The 18519-nt window shown below is 34.4% G+C and overlaps 1 protein-coding gene across 3 annotated transcripts in view; it reads right to left on the bottom strand.

Annotated features, from left to right (window-relative positions):
* SKAP2 (src kinase associated phosphoprotein 2) overlaps nucleotides 1-18519 on the bottom strand; it is a 360207-nt gene that overhangs the window by 177471 nt on the left and 164217 nt on the right. For all 3 annotated transcript variants that reach the window (XM_011972276.1, XM_011972275.1, XM_011972277.1), the window contains one exon: nucleotides 8525-8632. In XM_011972276.1, the coding sequence (XP_011827666.1) occupies nucleotides 8525-8632 (108 nt within the window). The remainder of the gene's footprint in view (nucleotides 1-8524; nucleotides 8633-18519) is intronic.

The raw sequence follows: 18519 nt of genomic DNA, 5'->3' as shown, positions 1-18519 counted from the left end.
TACCACTAATAGACAAACAGCCAAATCATGAGTGAACTCCCATTCACAATTGCTACAACAAGAACAAAGTACCTAGTAATACAACTTACAGAAGATGTGAAGGACTTCTTCAAGAAGAACTACAAACCACTGCTCAAGGAAATAAGACAGGACACAAACAAATGGAAAAACATTCCATGCTCATCGATAGGAAGAGTCAATATCATGAAAAGTGGCCATACTACTCAAAGTAATTTATAGATTCAATGCTATCCCCATCAAGCTACCACTGACTTTCTTCATAGAATTAGAAAAAACTACTTTAAATTTTATATGGAACCAAAAAAGGGCCCATATAGCCAAGACAATCCTAAGCAAAAAGAACAAAGGTGGAGGCATCATACTACCTGACTTCAAACTATACTACAAGGCTACAGTAACCAAAACAGCATGGCACTGGTACCAAAACAGATATATAGACCAATGGAACAGAAAAGAGGCCTCAGAAATAATGCCACACATCTACAACCATTGATCTTTGACAAACCTGAGAAAAACAAGAAATGGGGAAAGGATTCCCTATTTAATAAATGGTGTTGGGAAAACTGGCTAGCCACATGCAGAAACATGAAACTGGACCCCTTCCTTACACTTTATACAAAAATTAACTCAAGATGGATTAAAGCCTTAAATGTAAGATATAAACCATAAAAACCCTAGAAGAAAATCTAGGCAATACCCTTCAGACATAGGCATAGGCAAAGACTTCATGACTAAAACACCAAAAGCAATGGCAACAAAAGCCAAAATTGACAAATGCAACCTAATTAAACTAAAGAGCTTCTGCACAGCAAAAGAAACCATCATCAGAGTGAACAGGTAACCTACAGAATGGGAGAAAATTTTTGCAATCTATCCATCTGACAAAGGGCTAATATGCAGAATCTACAAAGAACTTAAATTACAAAAAAACAAACAAACAACTCCATCAAAAAGTGGGTGAAGGATATGAACAGGCACTTCTCAAAAAAAGACATTTATGCAGCCAACAAACATACGAAGAAAAGCTCATCATCACTGGTCATTAGAGAAATGAAAATCAAAACCACAACGAGATACCATCTCACGCCAGTTAGAATAGTGATCATTAAAAAGTCAGGAAACAACAGATGCTGGAGAGGATGTGGAGCAATAGGAATGCTTCTACACTGTTGGTGGGAGTGTAAATCAGTTCAACCATTGTGGAAGACAGTGTGGCGATTCCTCAAGGATCTAGAACCAGAAATACCATTTGACCCAGCAATCCCATTACTGGGTATATACCCAAAGGATTAAAAATTATTCTACTATAACGACACATACACATGTATGTTTATCACAGCACTGTTCACAATAGCAAAGACTTGGAGTCAACCCAAATGCTCATCAATGATAGACTGGATAAAGAAAATGTGGCACATATACACCATGCAATACTATCCAGCCATAAAAAAGGATGAGTTCGCGTCCTTTGCACGGACATGGATGAAGCTGGAAACCATCATTCTCAGCAAACCAACATAAGAACGGAAAACCAAACATTGCATGTTCTCACTCATAAGTGGGAGTTGAAAATAAGAACACATGGATACCGGGAGGGGAACATAATACACCAGGAGCTGTCAGGGGGTGGGGGGCTAGGGGAGGGATAGCATTAGAAGGAACACCTAATGTAGATGACAGGTTGATGGGTGCAGCAAACCACCATTGCATGTGTACACCTATGTAACAAACCTGCACGTTCTGCACATGTACCCCCCAGAACTTAAAGTATAATAATAAGAAAAAAAGAGGTTTAATTGGCTTATGGTTCTGAAGGCTGTACAGGAAGCATGGCACTGGGCATCTGCTTGGCTTCTGAGAAAGTCTCAGAAAGCTTACAATCATGGTGGAAGGCAAAGCGGGAGCAGGCACAACACATGGTAAAAGCAGGAACAAGAGACAGAGAGTGAGGTTGGGAGGTGCCACACACTTTTACATGACCGGATTTTACAAGAACTCACTATCACGAAGACAGCACCAGGCCATAAGGGATCTGCCCCCATGATCCAAACACCCCCCAACAGGCTCCACCTCCAGTACTGGGAATTACAATTCAAAACGTGATTTGGGCGGGGATAAATATCCAAACTATATCAGGTGGAGACAGAGATTTAGCATTTCTAACAAGCTCCCAGATGATGCTGATACTGTTGGTCTACTGACAATACTTTGAGTAGGAAGGGGCTAGAAAATCACTTCCTTTTCAGTACAATATCCACCTCTCTAACCCAGGGTCTTAACAACACTCCCTTAATCAAAAGCAGCAGAGCAGTATGCTAGCTGGGGAAGAGGGAAAAAGTAACTCTTTTAAGAGCAAAGCATGATCCTTACAGTTCACAGACACGAATTCAAATTCCAGTTCTGCCACTATGTAGCTATATGTCATTGGACAAATCACTTAACCTCTGTATTCTTAGGTTTCCTCATTTGTCAAATAGTGATAGTACTATCTACCTCAAGGAGATACTGTCATGATTAAAAATAAGTAATGTAGCAAAGCATTTAGCTTGCTACCTCCACTAGATGGTCTCTATGCCTTAATTTAACCTACATTTAACTGCCAGGACAATATCCCTCAAATCTGCATCCCTCACTTCAGTATACTCCTTCAGGGATCTCTTAATGACTACCAAATCAAAGGTAAATTCCTTAATTTGGCATTCAGCTCCTACTATAAATCACGCACCGACCTCCAAGACCCCCTCCACTCCTTCCTATTCAACACCACCTCTGGTCGTCACCCATATCTTCTCCACGCAGATAACATCACCTCACTGCCACCATTCAATTTACTAATTCTGAAATGTGGGGACACAAGCATTTAGTGCTCTAGGGAACATCTAAGCAATTACCTGGTTCAAACTCTTCATTTCATATACTAGAAAATAAAAATCCAAAAAGGCCTAAGCAACTTGTCCTTGGCAATAAAGTTATCATCAATTATAATGAAAACCTGGTTTCTGAGCTTGAACTCCAAAAGTTCTTTTCAGTCTGTTTTCCCATTCTCTGCAACAAACCTCAAGACCCACATAAAACTCACTTAAATAAAAGGTCCTCCCTCCACAATCTCTTAGAATTTAAGCATAAAGTTTATGCTGTGGTTTTTTTGACAGGATGCTAAAACATATGGCTGATTCAGTCAATACATCAGGAAGTAAAAATCAATGAAACCAACTATTTGCCTTGGTATGGACCAAATAAATTGAATATTATAGTATGTAGTATTTATTCTTTCTGGAATCTGCCTTAATATAATTTAGATTGCTAGTTACCTTATTCTAGGTGATTATCTTCTCCTGCCATCTAGATTACATTTTTCTTAAAAATAGGAACTTTATCTTATTCACCCCCCAATTGCCCTGTCCAAGTATCTTGTTCTCCTCTTCATGTACTGTGTAAATAACTGCTAATTTGCTGAATTAAAGATGCATTATTTTTCATAATGTTGAGTTTTATTTAACCTTTGCAATCTTTCGTATCTAGCTCACTTTGTTATAGTATCATCTGTCTACTCTGTTTTATTCTGATGAATTTTCCTGATCAATAGCATAAAAACTTAGAAAGATAATTCTCAATGACTATGTGTTTTATTTACTAATATATACCTTTGTATCACAAAAATATTTTACATCTGTGTACTTTACATCCCCAATTGCACAATATATAACTTGAGGATTAAAAATATGTCCTCTACTTTCTGTCATTTCCTCAACTATAATCTCTGCGCTACACACATAGCACAATGACTAAAAGAATCATTGTTATTAAACTGCTAAAACATACATAAGCTAGCAATTTGGCATATTAAGATAACCCAAAAATTTTAAAAACGAAAGTGCAATGTTAATGCATGTTATATATGCAAAAATACGTGCAAGAAAACTAATTACATTTTTCAGAACAAAATACAAAGGTAATTTTAGGTGTCAAAAATATGATAGTAGGTGGAAAAAAAAAAAAAACCACCCTAAATGCTAGGTTATTGAAAAATTGTTTTTCTAGTTTTAAACATTGTTTCATACTTACCCTAAATGCTAAGTTATTGAAAAAAACCTTTTTATCTAGTTTTAAACATTGTTTCATACTCTATTCATATCAGAGAAAAGTAAAACATCTATTTCATGGCTTTTGTAAGAACTGATTAGTGCTACACCTAATTTTACACACAAAAAGTCTTCCTCAAAAGTTTGGTACATTAAATTTATGTGTGTGCACATGGATAGGTTTATATCTAAGCCTGTTTTAGACACTTTCTAAGAGCTAATTATTTATAGGCATCCTGGAGACAATCTTTCTAAAGAAATCTATTGGAAAAAATGATTTATATGCTTTATTAATCCAAATTTTTGTTCATTGGATTTTTGTAAAGAAAGGTATACCAAAAAATCTTTTTAATATTATAAATTATGATAAAAACAGTTCAGGCTTTTTCTTAATCCCTGAGATTTAAAAAATAGCTTCATTCCTAAAAAAAATTTCTTCATACAAACCTATGTCCTTGCAATGCCCACAGCCTTTCAGTAACCTAGTTTATTCAGAAATTTTTAGTTAGAGAGACACCAGGACAATAAATGACTGTTTTATATTTTTAGCTTCATTTTAGCCTACCTGTATTCACACCCTAGAGGTTCCAGATTTTTATCCACAAAGTGATTATGGTCTAGGACTGAATCAGATTTGTAACAAACATCTATTGGGATCCTTCGACCTATCATTGACGGGCAGAGCCAATATATGTCTTCTAGCTCACTGAATCCTTTCAAAACCTTACCTTAGGGACTTTCCACAGTGCTATATAGTTAGAAGCTTTCTTTCACAAATGACAAAAATGAATGAAAAATGATTTCAGAATAGAAAAATGGAAACCCAAGTAATTATATAGTGTCTAAAGTCTACTCTGTATCTACCCACCTTAGTGCCTAAGCATTTTGACGTGTACAGAAAGGGATATTCTTTAAGGTTGTAAATCTCATTATCTCTAACTTTATCTGATTACTGACATGCACCATTTATATTGACACTCCAATATATCCGGCCACATGATAGCATAAAACTTCTAACGGTGATATACAATAGTCTAGAAACTATTATGATTTGTTTTTTTGTTTTCCAGAAAAAAATCAAGCATAAACTAATAAAATGAAACTCCTAATAAGTATACTTTCTTCTAAATAGAATATCAAAATTAAACTCTAACAGCAGTCATGCAATCATTTATAAATAAAATATAGATTCTTATTCTTTTTCCTAAAAAGGTAATTTGGCATGTCATTCTCTCTTTTTTTGCTATTGGTCTCAAAATGCAGTTCTTCTCAAAAAATATAAAACATAAGAAGCATTTCCAAAGAGGGAAAACAAAAATTTACCAAGTACAATATTTTTATGCTACGAGCTATACAAAAATCTGTCACCATCTATGTTACAATTCTAGTCATCAATAAGGTACTTTTTTCTAATGTACAACTAAAAAATCAATTATATCAACTCTTTTGTATAGAGAAGCAGCATACCTTTCAGGCAACTAGTATTAATGAGTAGACATGACTATAGAATCTCCATCTGTTTCTCTGACAAAGCTGTGGCTACTCTAGTCTCTCATTGAAATTCCATTAATCTGGTGTACCAAGGTCCAATGCGAAAATCAAAACTGCATCTAACCCTTTATCAGCTCACAATAACCTACAAGTGAACTCTGCCTGTTAGCATGCAGCAAGTTATGATTTTGCTATCAATCAGGCAGTTGGCCAATAAATAAATAAATAAATAAATAAATAAATAAATAAATAAATAAAAAGGCAGGCTGAAAACAACATACCTGGCAGGGTTTGGAAACTTTCTTTTTGCTGTTTTCATCCCCATTTGATTTCTATATGGTGCCTGGACCTTGTGAGATTATACATTATTCTTCTTGGCTGTGATTTAATTGCTACTAGCAATCAAGTCGAAGCATCACTGAAGTGTGCTTGAATTTCATTAGAAGATATAACTTATGCTACTTTCCTACAGTACCTAATAAACCATAAAGAAACCAAAACACATATGGCTTGAGGGAATAACTGGAAAATTAGGTGGCCATTTGGGAACTGAGTGAACTTTTGAACCACAGGAACAGAGAAAAAGAAATATTAAAGCAAAAGACAGACTTAGAATGCACATAGAGATGTGCAGGTTTGACCTTTTTGGTACCTTGAAAATTACATTAGCATTATGAAAAATACATATCATGTTTAGAGTTTATAGCCTATCAAAGTTCAGATACTTTGTTAGTGCCTACCATAAGGTAAAAGTCAAAAGGACAAAACAACAATCTGATTTGACAAAAGGCCGTTTGGTGACCTGTGCTAATTTGGTTATGCTTATCATTAAATGCATTATCTTTTTTATAATTAACACATTATTAGACTGAGGTCACATGATGAAGGAAATTTATTCATCAAAGGAAAGAGAACACACACAAAATCTAAGTTGAAGGGAGAAAGACTGATACATTGAGATGATATTTTACAGTGAATATTAAATGTCCAAGTAGTAGTTTAAAAATGAATTTTAATAATGATATTCTTAGAAGAAAATGTGAACGTATCAAAAATAGTATTATTTATATATCAAAAATGAGTAATACTACAGGTTAGTTTTAATCTACTCAAGAATTGCTTAAACACTAAAGAGTAGGCACTACTAACAAAAAATTTGATGTTACATATAAATGTTATTAAATAATATTTAAAATCAATAAAACAACCTTTTAACAACAAATCTTTTAGTGTGTTTCCTGAATATTTGGTTATAAAAATATATGATAAATTATTTACTCTTAAAAAGAAAACACAATAATGTAAATGCACTATAATTTAATAATAATTTATTTTTTCTAACAAGCTACTAGAGGATTTCTGGCTCTCATAGATATTTAATTGTTGAATTTCTTTTTAGGTTGCAAATTTTTCAAGAATACACATAGCACTCCCCTGAATATCAAAATATTTACGCTATTTTAAGAAACTATGTACATACAGTCTATGAATATATTCTGCGTATGTCTCTCTTAGTATAAATATTCTGTCTGTGTTTGTGTGTACACACACACATATTTATATACACCAGCATTTTACAGAGAAGTAAAGCAATTGCAATGCGTCTGAAAAATAGTACCACTTAAATAACAATTCATTGTTTTGCCTGAAAATATTATTTATTTAATTATAGAACATTTTCTAGTAGAAATGCTTTTGAAGATGAGGTTGGAAAGGGTAATACTCTGTTTTGGTGAAGAGAAAAGAAATGTTTATCTCTTTAAAAAATAGAAAGTGAATATAACAGCAAAAAAAAATCCCTCCCTTTAAAAAAAGAAATTAAATGTTTGCCAAAGCATAACATTCAACATAAAATAGATATGACTATTATTGCTACACTTTGTACAAAGTTCTGGATATAAAAAAAGATTGTTTTGTACTGAATCAGTGGTTAGAATGTTTATCACTTATGCATGTACTTGACTTATCCCCGTTCTGCAATAGACATAATTTTATACCTCATAAAAGCAATTTATGTTTCCAAAGGGAATAATCTGGATAACATAAAACGTGAAGTGCTCTGTTGCAGGAACCATATTTTCATTCAGCAATTGTATTTAGAGATGGAACTGCACAGTTTGATCGTCACATAGTGGCAGAAGGTATTATTCATCTCTATGTCTATGTGAAACTTTGAGTGCTACAAATTAACATGCATGACCAATTTATCGATACACAGTCTTAATTTATAACTATATATTACCCTTATAAGGTTTCTATAATGGAGATACACTCAATGGTTATAACAGACAAAGTACATACTACACTAAAAACAAGTTTCATAACTTTGGCAACATTCAATAGCTTTTAGAAATAACTAAGAGATAAATTTATTACTAATTCAGTCAACAAACACTGCAATATTACTGCATAATATGGGGCACTTTTAAGTGACAATCATAAAAATGAAAATGTGTATTAAAAGAAGCATTTTATAAAAACCTGTCTCAATGTGAAGAGGCTATGTCAGAAAATTAACTTAATATTTTATTAACTCATTTTGTATAAAGTTTTCAGAAAAAAATAGATCAAAAATCTTTTTTATTATTTATAAAATAAATAATACAATAAGCCTTTAAGTAGCACAATAAAATTAAGCAAGAATCTGATAATATTAAATTAACTAACAAACTGTTACTAATAATATTCATATGATGATACAGGCACTCTCTCAAAAATTTTAGTAAAGAACATTTTCAAGAAAAGCCATTACATACTTAGGAAAACCTTACTAGAACCACTAGAGAGAGCTCTTCTGTTCCTTAAAAGGTTTTGGTAAAGGTAAGTTAACCGAAGCCTCTATGTTCATCTGCTTTCTCATAAAACTACCACCTGTATACATAGCATTGTTTTGTGTGAGTGTCAGAGTTATGTGGGAAAATGTCACATACCATCAGAGGGGGCTTCATCGTCTTTATCGTATCGTTCTGAGGCTAATGAAATAGTGTCTGGAGGCCTAGCAAAAGGGTCATCATATTCTTCCCCATCTTCTGCATCACCTGTTAAAAAAAAATCAGAGAAATGCCTTTTATACTTTAGCCATTTAAAGCAATGTTACTTAATGCTAATGTTACTTTGTTAGAAGAGGTAAATTTTACTTACTACTAAATTGAGTCATTGTCATAGAAAAAAAGAAAACTTTTAAAACTAGGTAAAAACAGGTCTTATCTTAGTTTATAGCCATTGTAACCTAGATATAGTAAGAGTTTTTGAAGGTCATTATACAATTGCTTATTATTGACACAAAAGAATACAGTCCAAACTTATGATGATCTCTACAAAGAAGCAGCCAAAAAGTAGAAACAGGGTAAAACAGAGTGTAGTGTATATCCAAACAAACAAGCAAAACCAAAATAACAATAACAACAACAACAACAAAACCCAGGAAGCACAACAGAAAACACAATACAAGTAATTCCATTTACCTACTCAATAATTTGAAAAATTATGATGAGAAACTAATAATTTGAAGCTATATGAATATTTTGTATTTTCATTAAAATAACAGGATTAGAGAGGATTAAAAATAATCCATTGCATTTTCCAGACCACAAATCTTTTATAGAAAAAACTGCTTTAAAATTTTCATAATCTTTTGAAATTCAAGTAAGAGTAATTTACAAACTATATACTTTCAGTTTCATTCAATGGTATGTTGTTATTTTTTAATGTTCTGGCCAGTTTCCTACTTGATTTTCAAATCCTAGGTTGGTTGGTCGATTTTTTGATTGATTTTTCTATTTTAGGCTAATTAATCTCCACAAGATCTTGTGGTTTCAATTTTTTCCATGTAATCATTTAAAATAATTTTTTTAAAAAACACAAATATTTGCTAGCCCAGTTACACATAAGCGTTCATTTCTCACCCAGATTTCACAACAAAGAAAAATGTATGCTTAATTCCATATTATTTGACTGTTGAATTCAAGTTACATGACAGAAAAAAAGCCACCTCAGGGATTACCCAAAAAGCACAAGGAAAATCCCCATTGGAACTGCTGAGTAGCTACAGTATCACTTTTGAACCACAGTTCCTGGCAGACCCAGATTTAAGCTACTTGTCTCTCCAAAACGGTATCTGTGTCCTCTGACAACCATTTGATGGGTGTCACCCTATTTGTTACCACATTTTTGGTAGAGAAAATAGCCTCTTTCAAGACAACACTGTCCAAATAATTTTTTTAAATACATATTCCTCTCTATTTCCTTATAGTTTTGCCACTTCATGAACAATTGTCATCACAGAGACATCTCTCATTAAGAAGACAAGGGCAGAACATAGAGATGGCTATATTGTCATTCTTAGGGATTCCACTACTAGGTACAGTAAATACGGTGATGTTACTCCCACAGTTAAAATTATAAGGAACACATAAATACTACTCATTCTTTGGAACTTAATTTCTTTCTCTTTCGAGATATTCAAAGTCCTTTTCAGAACACTCAGTGATCCCTTACGATATTTCTCTTATGAAAAGAAGAGTGCTAGGCTGGTGGCAGTGCTCACACCTGTAATCTCAGCTACTCAGCATGCTTGAGGCCAGAGGGTCACTTGTGGCCAGGAATTAGACACCAGGCTGGGCAACATAGCAAGACCACACCTCTAAATAAAAATAAAAACAGGTCGGGCGCGGTGGCTCACGCTTGTAAACCCAGCACTGTGGGAGGCCGAGGTGGGCAGATCACAAGGTCAGGAGATCGAGAACATCCTGGCTAACACAGTGAAACCCAGTCTCTACTAAAAATACCAAAAAATTAGCCAGGCGTGGTGGCGGACGCCTGTAGTCCCAGTTACTCAAGAGGCTGAGGCAGGAGAAAGGCGTGAACCCGGGAGGTGGAGCTTGCAGTGAGCCAAGATCGCGCCATTGCACTCCAGCCTGGGCGACAGAGCAAGACTCCATCTCAAAAACAAATAAAAATAAAAATAAAAACAATTAGCCAGGTGTGGTGGCCTGTACCTGTAGTCACATCTGTGAGAGGCTGAGGTAAGAGGACGGCTTGAGCCCAGGAGTTTGAGGCTGCAGTGAGCTATAACTGCACCACTGCATTCCAACCTGGGCAACAGACCAAGACCCCATCTCTAAAAAAAAAATTTTTTAACAAAAGAAGAGTGCTCTGAATTCAAATATAAGGTAGGAAGGAACTTCATAAAGTGCTAGTAAAAATGTTTTGATCATGTTATGACAGTTCATGGAATACGTAGCAGTAGGGATCAAGAAATTCTCAGTTACTCTTAGTTGTTAGGGTATCTTTACATTCTTAATGAAGTTAAGAATTTTTGTGGTATGAATTTTCTAAGAATATTTCCTATCTCACACAAAAAATCTTGCTGCAAAAAAAGTATTAGGATACTTCAAAAACATCACTAGCACTTAGCATGTGGCGTATTTTGCTATTATGACTATTTAAAAAGAACAGTAAAACCAAATAATAATAGCAAAGATTTTGAAAAAAAATTCAGATGTTCAGGCTTATATTAAACTTTGTGTGGAAGTAAACAGTAAAATTAAAACTTAGTTTTTAAAATTAGAAGTAGTTTATTATCCTTTGAGAATATCCATTAATATGTGTATGTATATATGTGTATATACGCATTTATACACACATACATACACACAAATGCAAACGCCATTCTTTATTCAATATGTATAAATATATGCATACATATCAAAAGTTCATTACTAAAGCTATAAACTCAACAATATCTAATATGAGTTCAGAGTATTTATTCTACACAAATTGATCACTAAAAGGTGAAAGACCTGTTAGCCTTTCATGGATTGGTTTTTATTAAAGTCATGGTTTTGACTTTTATAGAAAGTTATGGTTTTGTTTTTATTAAAAAAATAGGCCGGGTGTGGTGGCTCTCGCCTGTAATCCCAAGACTGTGTGAGGCCAAGGCAGGTGGATCACTTGAGCTCAGGAGTTCAAGACCAGCCTGGCCAACATGGCAAAACTTGCCTCCACTAAATATACAAAAATTAGCCGGGCATGATGGCAGACACCCATAATCCCAGCTACTCAGGAGGCTGAGGCAGGGAGAACTGCTTGAACCCGGGAGGCGGTGAGCCAAGATCGTGCCACTGCAGTGGGCCAAGATTATGCCACTGCACTCCAGCCTGGGCAACAGAGTGAGACTCCATCTCAAAAAATCAAAATAAAAATAAAATGCTTTGGGGTGATATATTAAAATGAAATTGTCTTCAACTTACCCATTCTAAGAATTGCAGTTTACTGCTAGTATTTAAAAAAAAAAAAAAATCAGTGTGATGTTTATATTTACCTAAGATAAAATGAACTAAGTACTGCTACTGGCTTCATTTCTTCCTTATTTTTTTTCTCCCCATAATCCTTTGAATTAACTCAGAAAGCAAAGAATCTATATGTTATATATACAGGGATAGCCCCTTTTTAACCTGCATATAGTTGAAAGGACATATCATTTTTCAAGATGGTCTTCTTCATCTTACTATTGTTCCAGTGATGGTCCATCCCTTTTCCTCCCCTCTAGTTTTTTTTCAACCCAATAAAGAGTAAAAGCTGCTGTCTTATAAGGAGTTTTAACTGAACACAGGGGTCGCTGTTGAGTAGTGCAAAGCATTTTTCCTCTCTAGGACTGAGTATTTGTAGTCAAACCTGCAAAGACTTCTACAAATTAAAAAAAAAAAAAAAAAAAAGTTCAACTTGCATTTATGTAATACAAAACTACACTCCAAATCAACAACAGGCATCAGGTAAACATATCCAATACAATTTACAGACATAAGTGAAAGCATTACAGCCTAATCACACATCTAAAAGAAAAGCACACTCAAATGAAATGTCTACAGAATCATTAGTTGGCAGCCATTCTATTACAATCACACACAATGTCAGTGGTGCTGTGAGCCTGTGCCACTGACAATAGCATAAATTTTGCATCTCATTTCTGTGGTCATAAAATTAATGATCAGTTTAAAAATACTTCTTTGTAAAAGTTATTGCGCAAAGAAAAGACATGAATGTGTCCCTGTTATATACTCACAAGGATAATTATGGGGTTGTTGCTCATTAATACTGTTTCTTGTTTCCCTAGAAAAGCATTTGATTTATCCCACAACTTTCAAAAGTTTAATTAACAATACAAATTTAACAGAATAAAAGACAATGATCCAAGACTTACCTTCCTATAATTTCAGTAGTAACAAACATTGCAACAAACTCAAGGTTTAATCATACTACAGCAGCATATTTTTCTGAAAACATTTTTAAATTTATACTAGCTGGGATCAAATTACTATTAGCCATTCTTTTTAACGTGGTTCATTACCAATTAACATTTTCCCAAATGTCTAGAGATGTAGCCCAACAACAACTGAACAGTCATAATCTCTACAATCATTGAAGCTGACTTACCCAATTTGTTGCTTGTTTTTTCAGAACAGTCCTATTTTAAACACAATCAGGTAAACAGGAAATGAAGTAATATACAGGTTGAACATCCCTAAATCAACAGAACTCCAAAATGTTCCAAAATCCAAAACTTTTTGTCAACATGACAACACAAGTGGAAAATTCCATGCCTAACATCTTTGCTTTCTGATGGTTCAATGTTCACAAACTTTAGTTCATGCACAAAATTACAAGGTGTATATGAAACATAAATGAATTTAGTGTCTATGCTTAGGTTCCATCCTCAAGATATCTCATTATATATATGCAAATGTCCCAAAATCCAAAATCTGAAACACTTCTGGTCCCAAGAACTTTGGATAAGGGATACTATTAAACCTGTACCTAAAACCTGAGTGATAACCATTCTTTCTTACTGAAAGACAAACAGGGAGAAAAATTACTCTAGTGAAAATAAATTAATTTCTAATTCTCTACTTAGTTCACTTGTCTAAACTAATATTTCAAGTAATAATATATAACTAAATTTACATAATTAAGCATTTAACTTGTCATTTCTTCAGGGAAGTTTCATTCTTAAGGCTTTGAAGGATATAGGTCACTGAAAAGAAGATTCTCCTCGTAATTCTTCTACAGTAGGAGGGCTAATTTACAGCATGCAAATACTGAAGACAACTTCTGGCACGAAACTGGCGCAGAGCTTTAAAATAAGAATACCATTTTTCAAGCACTGCCTGTGGAATATACTCTACTACTACAGGTCCCGTCATTTCAAACATGCTTGAGACATTTGTACAAGGCCAATGGTGGGGGTAGGTGATAGAAGGAAAAAGCTGTGAATTATTTCCTCAGATTTCATTGTGGAGTTATCATTCAACAGAAAACACACTATGTTAGGAATGGTAAAAAAAGGAAATTAAACATCATCCAAACTTCAGACTTTTCTGCTATTCTTATTCTGCTATTCTTAGTCCATTAATAAACTTAAGAAATAGTATGAGCGAGAAGGTAAAAGGAAACTGCTTTCTAAGTAAATCTACGCATATTTTACAATATCAATAAAATACTAAGGCAAAATCTTTTTTTTTTTTTTTTTTGACAATTAGAGCAAAAAGATTTTAAAGGAGAAAATGAGACTTTTTAGCTGTAGCACCTGAAGCAATATATTCCCCTTTTTCAAAACTGTAGACACCAGGCCGGGCACGGTGGCCCACGCCTGTAACCCCAGCACTTTGGGAGGCCAAGGTGGGAAGATTACCTGAGGTCAGGAATTCGAGACCAGCCTGACCAACATGGTGAAACCCTGTCTCTCCTAAAAATACAAAAAATTAGCCGGGCATGGAGGTGGATGCCTATAATCCCAGCTACTCGGGAGGTTGAGGCAGGAGAATCGCTTGAACCCAGGAGGTAGAGGTTGCAGCGAGCAGAGATCGTGCCACTGCACTCCAGCCAGGGTGCGACAGAGTTAGAGTCCATCTCAAAAAAAAAAAACACAAACAAAACAAAACTGTAGACACTAACATTTTACAAATTTGAAAAAAAAGTCTCATGAAATATTTGAGTAATGCTAATAAATATGCCCTTCTTTTAATAATTGATAATTTTCCCCCAAATTGTTTGAAAACCGAATTTATGAATCAAGATTAACTTAAATCTTCTTGACAAATAAAGTTGAATCTGAAAGTACGCAATAATATTTATTAAACACCTACTATCTACTTTCACATTATCTTATTTCAGTAAATCAGTCTATAAGGAAAGCAATCACACCAAAATCATCTTTGGAGAAAACCGAGACTAATACATGATCAAGACACAACTACAGGCAAAATTTTTTTATCATGTACTTAACATATACAGCATTAGAAAATTCTAGTTAATAGTCCATAACAGTATTTGCTAAATAGTAATATATTCTCATTGCAAAAATAATTATTTCAAGTCACATTAAGAGACCTATGACCTTGTTATGTGATAGAGAACAATGCTGAAATAATCACATAGCATAATTCCAGTGCATGAAGCCTAAATTCCGGAGGATACTTTATAGTATGAGGCAATATTGCAAGTAAAACACTAAGGTTAGAAACTAGGTTCTTCTGTTGGCCGAGCACGGTGACTCATGCCTGTAAGTCCCAGCACTTTGGGAGGCCAAGGCGGGTGGATCTCTTGAGCCCAGAAGTTCAAGACCAGCCTGGGCAACGTGGCGAAAACTCATCTCTACAAAAAAATACAATACACAGGCAGCGTACCTACAGTCCCAGCTACTCAGGAGGCTAAGATGGAAAAAGAATCACCTTAGCCTCCCAAAGGAGCTGAGGGAGGCTGACGCGGCAGTGAGTCATGATCACACCACTCCACTCCAGCCTGGATGACAGAGTGAGATCCTATCTCAAAAAAAAGAAGGAAAAAAAAAGGAAAAAGAAAAGAAAAAAGAAACTAGGTTATTCTGTTACATACAATACTTTGAAGGATATAAAAAGGAACTATCTGTTCTAGATAAAACCAGCAATATTTCAAATGAATAACAAGGACTAGACTCAGCAAGAAGTGTTCTAGCTGATTAGATTCAAATCTTTCCTAAGTACAAGTAAAATTAAGGAATTTAGAAAATCAGCTGATAATTATTCTAAAGATGAAATCGGTCAGATCTCTTCAACAGAGGAATCAAGACTTGCACATATAAGGATAAAAGAAGAATTTTAATAAATTAAATGAAAAAGAAGGTTGTAAAACAATAGCTTTCTATGGAAATTAATATAAACAATTGAAACATTAGCTTAATACACAAGCTTCAATAACTAGAAACCACTGTAATAAAATGAGTTTCTACCAGTGTAAACTATTCTCACCCAAAAAAATGGAAATATCAAAAAAAAATCCTAAGATCTATGCAGCCTAGTGTTTCAACTACCATATCAACTCAATTAATTTTAAATTTTAAGAATCGACAGCCAGGCATGGTGGCTCACGCCTGTAATCCAGCACTTTGGGAGGCTGAGGCAGCTGACCTCTTGAGCCAAGGAACTAGAAAACAGCCTGTGACACATGACAAAACCCCATTTTTACAAAAAAAAAAAATTAGCTGGGCATGTAGGCAAGTGCCTATAGCTCCATCTACTCCAGAGGCTGAGGTGGAAGGATCACTTGAGCCTGGAAGGCGGAGGTTGCACTGAGCCAAGATGGTGCCACTGCACTCCAGCCTGGGAGGCAGAGTGAGACCCTGTCTTAAAAAAAAAAAAAAGAAATACCTCAAACTGTAAAATCTGTATTGTTAAATCTCAGGATGGGAGATTATATAGAGTAGAAGGGAAGGATTTGTGAGGGAAGTAAGGAAGGATGATACACATCTGTGTGCATTAGAGAAATTAATAACTTATTAAATATGAATAAATCTGCATTAACTCTTTTTATTTAAGAACTCTCTACCTGGTCCTTTTTTTCCCCCCAATAGTGACATCAAAATGATACTTAACTGTCTTTTAAAATATATATACACATATATGTAAATAAAATAAGGGTGTAAAGGTAGAAAGGAGGAAAAAGGTTATGTTCACAATGTGACCCTACATTGACTAGAGAGAGAGAGAGACAAGAGGGAAGAGAAAGGACGGAAAACAGCCAAAAGGAATTCTGCCCAGACCTCCTTGTATAAAGATAATCCAAAACCTCAAGGGGAAAACGCAAGGTGGAGAAAAGGCAACACTCCCAAAGCATATTTAGAATTGAATTTACTCAATGTAGAGACCTGAAAATAAATTCCTATTTTTAAAAAGAGATGTACTATATCTTGAATAATTACTTTGCAACTATTAGGTCTGTACCCTTTACTATGCCTAACAAAGTACAGGAATAGTCTTTTTAGAATAAAGCTGAATATACTTTGAGTATACAATGGCATAAAAGTACTCAGCTCAATTTCTCCAAGGTATACACCTAATTCATCTACAGGCTTACTTTTAAACAGGCATTCTTCATAATTATTTAAGTCAATACAGCAGTATTGAACTACAAATGACTTATTGAGAGGAAAATGATTATGAGCAATCCCTAAATTCTATGCTTTTTGAACTCCTATTTTATGCTCATTTTTCAATTTCTATCAAATACTATATAAATTTCCATTCTCTTTAGAGACAAAGAATGTATCTCAGTAATGTAATTTTAATATCCACACACCTGAACGAATTCTAAAACAAAATACCAAAGGAAAAGTTGCTACACTATTACTGATCCATATGCAATTACACAATTGCTTCATACCATGCTTTTTTAGCTTAAAAATTTTAAATGCACAAATAATTAAACCACAAAGCACAATGCAAGTTCAATAATCACTGGAAATAATATGCCTTTTAAGAGAGGCAGAATCTGGTATCTAATATTCTTCCATAAAGTATACTATATAAGTTATCATAATTAAAATGCATAAATTCATTTCTACATTCATCTAAACAAAATGCAGCAGAATTAAACCCAGAGATTAGGATTTCTTGCAGAGCACAAAAAAAGTGGGTACTTGCAGGTAATAGTTTCCTGCTCATTTCTTTTTTTAAGTGTTAAAAATCTTAATATGAAAAAAAAATCTCTTCTCATTCCCTTCAATCATACCAATCTTGATGATCTAATGTGAAAATAAAACTGTGACTTCCTTTTAATTGATTTTAGGTTTGTTTGGTTAACTACTTTGTTTATTGAAACTGTTACCACCTTCCCACTTATCAGTTGGCACAAATATGATTTACTCTGGGATCTGTTAGCTATGGTTAGAAGATGCCACACTGTGTGTCTTCCTCAAATCCGGAACCTAGCTCTATGGAGGTTAACTAACTTTATATTGTGACCCTCAAACCAGTATCCACAAGCTGTACATCATAACCCATGAATAAGTACCACGGAAGTAAGGGCCACACCCAGTTTCCCTTAAAGAATTGAATATATAAAGTAGTAGGAAGTTCCTATACCTTTCCTGATCTGTTTTTCAGTCTGCTAAGCAGCTGTCTCTCAAATCTAGAGGGAGACAATCAGGTTATCAGCATTCTCACATATTTCCAAAAAAATGAAACTGAATTCCCTTCTTTAAAAAATGTCTATGGCCCCTATGTATTCATATCAAAATAACCACAAGGAAAATAAAAACTTTCACTTGAAAAAGATTTTATTGTTTGTTCTCAAACAAAAATTTATACTGTTTTCAAAACGTCCTTCAAAAACATTACCTGTGAGCACTCAGCCACAGGCCCTTCTCCTACCACTATAAAATAATCTCTGCAGTGATAAATGGCAGTGGGTTAATATCTCACCTCTGCTTCACCAAGTTATTCCACATGTAATTGGAGGTTTTCACCTTTCCTGACAAATTTCTGCCACAATGTACTCTAAGAAACACAAAACCTAAGAATGTTAAGTGCATAAGATTTCTGCATCGGAAGACTGTGCAGAGTAAATTCTGGATATACTGTTTAATTTTCTTCTCAGCAGGGGGAGCTAGCAC

Source organism: Mandrillus leucophaeus, unplaced genomic scaffold (genome assembly GCF_000951045.1).
Source record: "Mandrillus leucophaeus isolate KB7577 unplaced genomic scaffold, Mleu.le_1.0 Scaffold128, whole genome shotgun sequence".
Classification (NCBI taxonomy): Eukaryota; Metazoa; Chordata; class Mammalia; order Primates; family Cercopithecidae; genus Mandrillus; species Mandrillus leucophaeus.
This window is presented reverse-complemented; position numbering and strand designations above follow the sequence as displayed.